Consider the following 8,059-nt stretch of genomic DNA (forward strand, 5'->3'; position numbering starts at 1 on the left):
CCCCCCCCCCCACCTTGCGTGAAGCATCACGGGAAAAGTCCCCTTCCCCCGCGGCTCTTACCGGCTCCGCGCCCGGAGTTGCCCCCGCGCTTCTTGGACTTGGGCATGGCCAGCAGCGCCCAGCTCAGTTCGGCTCCCCTGGCCCCGCTCCGGGTGTCGACGCTCCGCTCCGCTCCGCTCCTCGCGCGGGCCGCAGCGACAATCAGCCGATGGAGGAGCAGGATCGCTTTTTACTACAACGTCTGTGCGCGGCTGGCTTCGCGGGCCGAGGCAACGGTGGGGATTGGCGGCGGCAGGTGATGAACGAGACGGAGGCGGCAGAAATCCCCGTGGAAGCCCGCGAGCAGAATCGATGCATCTTTCTCCTATCAGGCACCTGGAGCTAAAAGCGCAGAGGTGGCGCCGACGCAGCTTTTATAGCCGGCTGGATGGGGGGGGCAGGGCCGGAACAGGACCAATGGCCGAGCGCAGGCGTCAGCTCTGACTCATGCGCACGGGGCGCTGACCGTGTTGCCGCGTGGCCTGCTGGGAGCTGTAGTCGGCACCGCCCTCGGGTTACTGCAGAGACGTAGCACTGCATGCTGGGAGTTGTAGTGCGGGTGCTACAACTCCAGAGTGCACGCCGGGAAGGGCGGGTTCAACCTCCCAGCAGTCATTGATGGATGCCGGGGCTCACGTCAGGCCCCCTCCCCTCCCTTATGCCCCTCCCCTCATCCTCGTCTGACCCGGGGGGGGCGGTCCGCCCGGGTTTCGCTATAGCTGCAGGGGCAGACACTGAGGGCGTTGCCCAGCAACGGGGGGGAGAGGCGGTGGCTGTGCGCTCTTTGCTCCTGACTGTGACATCACGTCCAGCGGGGCAAGGCGGGGTGGGCTGGGTGAGGAGCGGAAGGCGTCGGTTGCACGCTGGGCTGGGAAACGCGGGGAGACGGCCTGTGGCACCACAGCTCGGCAAGGGGCAGGGGTTTCCTTGGGGGCGGCTTTTAATGGCCCGGGTGGAGATTTGGGGTAGAGATAGACAAGGTTTTGAATGTCCCTGCCCCAGCTCCCCGCTGCTCCAATGCAAAAGACAGGCCCTGAGAATCAGAAAACGAAGGTTGGAAGGGCCCGCGGGAGCTCATCTAGTGCAACCCGTGCTCAAAGGAGGACTGGCCCCACCTAGATCATCCCAGCTAGCCAGGTCTTAAAACCTCTAAGGAGCAGTGCTTTTAAGCTCTCTGGGTATCCTGTTCTACTGCTTTCCTACCCTTCTAGTGAGACTTTTTTCCTGATATCTCAATTTCCCTTGCTGCAACTTGAGACCATTGCTCCTTGTCCTTGTTTCTGAAGCAAAACCCTTGCCCCTTGCACAATTTCTGGACCACCCCTGTGTTACACCCAGGGTGACTAGGAGCTTTTATTTTATCTAGAGAAGTACAAGAGAAGCAACTATACACTGATTTATTGGGATATTATAAATGAGGCAACTTTACCAAGAGCAGCTAAATACAGCAAATATAGACATATATTGAAAGTAGACATGCGCACGACTGGGTGGTGAGGTCTGAGGGCCCTCAGAATTTGTCCTCAGGGCTTGAGGCAAGTTCCAGACTCGCACCTCTCTCTTTTATACAGTTCAGGTTCAGTTTTCTGTATTCGCACCCATTCCTCTAAAATAAGGATTTCTTGGTCATTTCAGTAGGGAGCAGGGAAATTGAATCATATCCTGTGACCATTGTTCATTCTTAGGTCCCTGCTACACATACAGGTAAAGGCATGATGGGATCTAAGGTGCAATCCACACAATCATGCCTCCTGCCATGCCATGTGTGTATGGCAGGAGGAGTGACTGTGCCACATTAGATCCCACCACACCCATTGCCAGTGCAGGGGGGGTGGGGTTGCAAGGCTGGGAGCTACCTCAGTTGAGAGGCCCCATGCACCCACACCTGAGGGATCATACAGCAGCTGTGATCACCCAGGCTTGGGATGTGTGAAATCCCAGGAGTGTGGATCATGGTCCTTATTTCATGAACCCCTGTGCAAATTAAAGTTCAGTAGCAACCAGCTATAAAAGTTAGTACAATTTTAGGTCTAGCTGGTTGGAGCATGATGTGATAGGTACTTTGCATGTGTAGATGATCTTAAGGTAACTGTGCAATTAACCAGTTAATTGAGCAATACCTGTAAGGTGTAGAGGAGCCCTAAGTTCACCTTACTAGCACTGGGTGTGATCCCTGCACTATGCATCTCTGCTGCCTTGAAACTGTCCCTCATGATCTGTTTCTCTCACAAGATGATCATTTTGATGCCGACTGACCTGCTTGTGAAATCAGAATATCTGGAAGAAGAAATACAGTGACGCAACCAGCACAGCAAGGAGTGAGGAGTGTTCACGGCTCCCCAGCAACAGCTACAAGGTCATTCTTGTACTACCACAACGTAACTTTGAACATTATTTGTGTTCCTTTAAATAAATAGGTAAATGTTAGTTTTCCACTCCTGCGTTTCCAAGTATTAACACTCAAACAACTATAAAGCCTTATGGAAAAGAATGACAGAAGTATTTGGGGCGTATTTAGTTGCACATTTTTATTAAATAAATACATTTCACTTTAACTGTTTTTTTCCCACTTTTTGAGAATTAATATGTTTGCTGTTGGAACCATGGTTCTTTGGAGGATTGTCTGCTATTTACCTGTGTCGCATCTGCTGTTAGGAAACTTTGTAAGCCTGCACATGAATGGGGATCCTTGCAGATTGGGAACCAAAGTTGTATTAAAAGCACCGTGCAACTTCACTTCTGTTCATTTACAGTCCTATAAGACCAGAACAACAGAGAGGAAGTTTGGGAAGTAGTATAAATCTGCAGAAGCAAGAATATGAAAGTGTTTCAGTCATTATGGTGTGGAAATTCAGAGAGTGATACAACTTCCTTAGAATGAGTTCTCATTAAAGAAGTGTAGCATTGTGAGGATTAGGTCCATATTAAGTCATAAAAGTAGTACTGGTTAAATGTGTGATGGAATGCTGGGTACCAATTCTGCAGATTTCTATGAGGGAAATGGTCCAGCAGCACCTCTCTAGTGCCATTTTAGCCTGGCAGACTGTGCTCTGAAATCCTTCTCTTATCCTTAGTCAAATAAGACAATAACGATAAGCAATGTGTTTTTCAGTATATGAGGATAGAATTAATGATAAGCGATGTGTTTTTCAGTATATGTGTTTTAGAAAGAATGCCACCAGATTAGCACCATGATTCAGATGGAATTTGGACTCCACTTTTGACATATACTTTTGAAGAGAACAGGTGACCATGGGGTAGGATGAAAAGATCAGCTGTTAAAGCCATCAACTTTCTTGCTTTTCTTGCATACATAATTTCAATTAAAAATGGTAGTCAAAATCATTATATCCTCTGAGCATTTGAATCACTTTTTAACAATGGCAAGAACAAAACACAAAGGACGTGGACATGCCTGCAGGCTCATGCACTTGCAGCAGCTCAAATAGGAGTGGCACAAATTTGTGCCAGAGTTTTTTGCCTTAGCGCATGTGTCTGGTATGGGGCAAGTTGTGCCACTTGGGGCAAACTGACCCTGCCCAGCTCCTCCTAGATCTTCAGCCAGGGGGAGCTAGAGGCTGTGGGGTGCTGGCCTCAGCAATATAAAAACCTGCTCTGGCGAGCAGCTCAGGGCTACTTACCCTTATGAGCTTCTGAGGCCCAGCCAGTTGGTATCTGGGGACACTACCCCTTGTGCCAGCGGCGCTGCTGAAGCAGCCCTAACCTGGAGTGGCCCCTGTAACCTGTACCCACTGCAGCAGTCTGGCAGTGGGGGCTGCTGTCTGACTGTGACCTGCTGCCACCTGCAACAGCATCCGTTCTCTTAGACCTGCAGCCCCATGGCTGTGCACCTGCCAGACCCAGATGGGGTGCCCCCACTCTGCCATCTGGGCAGCTATCACCAAGAAGATGTGCTCCGTGCGGTGGCCCACTTTGAACTGTCAAAGTGTGTCCTCTTGGGACCAAATGGCCAAGAGGTCAGCCACCTCATCTGCCTCCCAGCTGGGTCCCAGTGCTGGCCCTGGACAGGTTCCTCTTCCTGGGTCATGCCACTTGTCTCACCAGCAGAGATCCTGGTGTTCCCTGTTTAAACATTGCAAAATCTTTGATAAGAAACCCAAATTCCTCATTAAAATACCCAAAGTAGTGTTCTTTTGCTATTAAAATGAAATGCCACTATATAGAGAGAGATCACTTGAACAACGTTTTATTGATATATTTACATTTAAAGCAAATTGGAAGCCTACCAGTGCCTCTATCATCATAATAAAATGGGTTTTAAATATCTATACACCTTGGTATTTACTTTTTGGGTTTTTTTGTCATAGAAAAATCAGAGCTGGTCTTACCCATTTCCCTCACCAGGATGTGCAGCGTTGAGTAGCACTGATATGCCAGTGTCCTGCCCCTACCCTTGCCCCTCACAATCAACCCACCCCCCCAACCCCCAGTCCTTTCACTCCCAACATGCAGCCCCTGCCTGCCCCCACTAGTTGTCTCTCAGCCACACCTCTGTCCCAGCACCAGGACATGAGTTCAGTTGCATCTGTCCTACCCTCTGTTTCGTGGCTCTGAGCAGTGCCAGCCCTTGCTTTTCTGCTCCCTGACCCACGCTGTTTCTGGGAAGCCCTCAACTGGGGAACAGGGACCGAGCTGGGCCCTTTCCTTCCAGGCTGGTCTGCACAAGCTGCTGTAGGGGGCAGGGGGGCTCTAAGCCTGGCTCTGGCAGTCTCTCCTACCCAGAGAGAGAGCTCCCCTACCCCTGACCGCATATCTCTCTGACACATACCTACTGCCACCTCCACCTCTCCCCCCAGCCCATCACACCCCACAAGTGGCTTCTGGGACCAGGAGCCCCCTCAAGCTGGGGCTGCATGTCCCAGGATTGGTGTGGGCATGAGGCAGGGATGCAGTGTGGCAGTTGTCCCTGCAGCTGCAGCTCCTGCCAGCAGTTCCTGTCCCATCCCATGTGGCTGGCTGAGCATGCAGGATATGAGATTTGTGGGGTGGGTGTAGGGTTTCTGGGGTGAGGTTTAGGGTGGTATGGTGCTTGTGCAGGGGGTTGGAGTTTGTCTGGGTATGTGGGTGAGGAGTTTGTGGGGGTGGTTTGGGGGTGTGGGATTTGTGGGTATGGGGAGACGGTGGGTGTGGGGGAGCTGCTCAGGAGGGGTTGGTCCCCTGCTGCCCCAATGGGTGCAGCCCTCCCCACACACAATTCACTGACAGCCCCCCCTACAGGGCACACATGCCCCCCATAGGGTACAGCCCCCCTGCAGCAGCAGCGGCCACTGGGCCGTTCAGGACCCTCCTGGCACAGCCCCCACCTCTTCCCCACCGTGGTGTGGGGCAGCACAGCATGGCCCTGGCCACCTGGCACTGCCTGCACCACATCACACGGGGCCATGTGCCTTTGGGCAGGACTGGGCCACCTGGGTTGTCACCCGGAGGTCAGCACCACTTGCAGGGACCATGTGTTGCACCAGTCTGGGTTCTGCTTCCATGGAACCAGCCCAACCTGATGGCATCCGGGGCCTGTGCAAGCAGGACCTGACCCAGTGTGATGTGACATGCAGTCTGTGCAAGCAGTGCCAGCCCCCAGGTAACCGCCAAAGTGGCCCAGTTCTGCCCAAAGGCACATGGCCCTGCACCGGGCTGGGTCTGCGCGATGTTGTCACAGGCAGTGCTGGGTGCCAGGCGGCCAAAGCCTCACTGTGCTGCCTTGTGTCATGGCGGGGAGCTGTGCCGGGAGGGCCCTGAGCACCCTGTTGGCACTTGCTGCTGAGGGGGGCTGTGGATCATGTGCGGGGGCAGGCAGGGGACCTACACCTCCTGAGCAGCCCCCCCCACACAGACACACAGTCCCCTGCATCCACACAGGCACCTGCTCCAGTCCTGTCCACCCCCAGTCCGTACTTACCTGGGACGGAGCTCTGGTCCAGGTTACTGAGGCCTGAGCCACTCTTTGCCCCACACAGGAAGGCAGTGTGCTGCAGCACCCGGTGCAAGGGGTAGTCATAAAGATACTCTGGCTACCAAAGCATCTCTTTAGAGAACCCCAGCCTCCGGTTTCTTAAGGGAACGCTACAAGAGTGTGCCTTGCCCTGGTTTTTTTCCGCGGGATTGCCAGGTAGCAAATTTAGAGCCTGTGGTGCAAATATGCAGCATGGGGAACGTTTTTTTGTTCCAAGCGTGCTTCTTGCAGCATCCCAAACTGCTTTGAGATGCCGCAAGAGGCATGTGCATATTCATTTGGATGCGCCCAAAGAGCTCAAAAGTTGATATAACTGGTTAGTAGCAGATTAAGGCCCCATAATGGAGTAGGGGCACTATTGCGAAGGTTAGATGTAGTCAGTATAGCATAAACCAAGTTGTGGTTCTTGGTTGGGATACAAGATTAGAACAAGATCCCTGGATAGCAGGTCTGATGATGGTAGTAGAAGAAATGAGCTCCTTTAAGACAACTAGATTCTTGTACATCAATACTATCTGGATCATGCTAGACGACCTGGTGCGATCTAGTTTCTGTTTTAATACATCCCATTGCTCATTAATGATATTGACTGAGAATGAACATACGGGGTTGGGGTGGGGAGAGGCATAAAGAAATGCCTTTTTCTGGTTGTATGACTTAAGATTCCTTGTAGGGCCACCTTAAGCAGCAAAGAACTTTGAGCAATGCTTTTATAAAGTGGTGTTGTAAAAACATATATTTCCTGCCCCTTAAAGACTTGTAGATACATTGCTATCAAATGTCTTTCTTCACTTTGCTGTTCAGCCTGTTTTGCAATTGCTGGTTTCCTAATGTCAGCCACTGTGGTGGTGTTTAGCTAGCAGGATGTAAACAGAGTCTCTGAATGAAAATAGTGGTTGGAGGGATCATCTTAAAACTCAGAAGTTTCTTGCTTTTGTGGATTTATTAGACCCTTGTACTTACTAAGCGGTGTTTATTTACATGGAAGAATGCCAAATTGCTTGTGTTTAGTACTCAGCTTTCCATGATAACTTCATAGAGAAGCCTCTGTAGAGTAGAGAGAAATGTGCACATCTGTATCTCTGCAAAATGAAGCCCTGTGATCACTGAAGTACAAATTTCGTAGTTATTAGGAAATACTGTATTATCACTCTACTAGAAAACTTCAGAGAGTTATTTTTTGTAGATTATTTGATTTAAAATTTAAACCTGAAAATTGCTAATAATCTCTCCCCCCTCCCAAAATAGTAAGATGTTGAAAATATATTGTATTATACTTTAGACACAATGCACGTGTACATCATACATATTGCACCCTTTGCAAATAATTAACCACTATTCAGTGTCTTGCAAGTTCTTTCTGATAGAAGAAGCAACTGGATGGCCGAGTCCAGTACTTTTCTGATACAATCCTGTTTATTTACATTGAAAATGCAGAAGGGCCTGTTTCCTTGAACACAGTAGGAATCAAGCAGCAGGGGAAAGTTTCCTGTGCTCACATTTCCAAGACTCTTTACAGACAGCACTCTGCCCCAAAGCTCCCTTCCTTATACTGCAAGCCCTCTTCTAGAGGTCTGTCAGACTTTCTTGCTGCAACCTGTGCTGTTTATGTGATCTTTGCAGAAACAGGTGCAGTGACATCAGTCTTCCAGCTTTACGTTTGTTTCAGACTTTGAAGACCTTTGGGACCAAATGACCCAGCCACTGTCCAGATTTACCTATCCTTGAACAGTGATTTTTCCATTATAGTTTCATAGTTTTTAGGGTCGGAAGGGACCTGAGCAGATCATCGAGTCTGACCCCCTGCCATGACAGGAAAGATTACTGGGGTCAAACGACCCCACCAAGGTGTACATCTAGCCTCCTCTTAAAGACCCCCAGGGTAGGAGCCAGCACCACTTCTCTTGGAAGTTGGTTCCAGATCCTAGCCGCTCTGATAGTGAAGTAGCACCTCCTGATATCTAGTCTGAATCTACCCTCTGCCACCTTGTGACCATTATTTCTAGTCACTCCTGGTAGTGCTCAGGGGAACAGGGACTCCCCCAATG

General features: G+C 50.5%; 1 protein-coding gene and 2 long non-coding RNA genes across 4 annotated transcripts in view; 2 read left to right on the forward strand and 1 right to left on the reverse strand.

The window, feature by feature from the left end:
* Positions 1–400, reverse strand: part of IFRD1 (interferon related developmental regulator 1) — a 21,562-nt gene extending 21,162 nt beyond the window's left edge. For both annotated transcript variants that reach the window (XM_019514559.1, XM_019514558.1), the window contains exon 1: positions 62–400. In XM_019514559.1, coding sequence (XP_019370104.1) covers positions 62–107 — 46 coding nt within the window. In that variant the 5' untranslated portion in view covers positions 108–400. The remainder of the gene's footprint in view (positions 1–61) is intronic.
* Positions 1–1,082, forward strand: part of LOC109295623 — a 14,433-nt gene extending 13,351 nt beyond the window's left edge. Inside the window, exon 3 of the long non-coding RNA XR_002096787.1 lies at positions 1,071–1,082. This is a non-coding gene — a long non-coding RNA (uncharacterized LOC109295623). The remainder of the gene's footprint in view (positions 1–1,070) is intronic.
* Positions 1,083–2,080: 998 nt separating this feature from the next.
* Positions 2,081–3,382, forward strand: LOC109295622. Its single transcript, XR_002096786.1, has 2 exons — positions 2,081–2,418; positions 3,194–3,382. It is a non-coding gene; the product is annotated as an uncharacterized LOC109295622 (long non-coding RNA).
* The last annotated feature ends 4,677 nt before the right edge of the window (positions 3,383–8,059 follow it).

Source organism: Gavialis gangeticus, unplaced genomic scaffold, assembly GCF_001723915.1.
Source record: "Gavialis gangeticus isolate Ggan-Ray unplaced genomic scaffold, GavGan_comp1, whole genome shotgun sequence".
In the NCBI taxonomy this organism is placed as follows: Eukaryota; Metazoa; Chordata; order Crocodylia; family Gavialidae; genus Gavialis; species Gavialis gangeticus.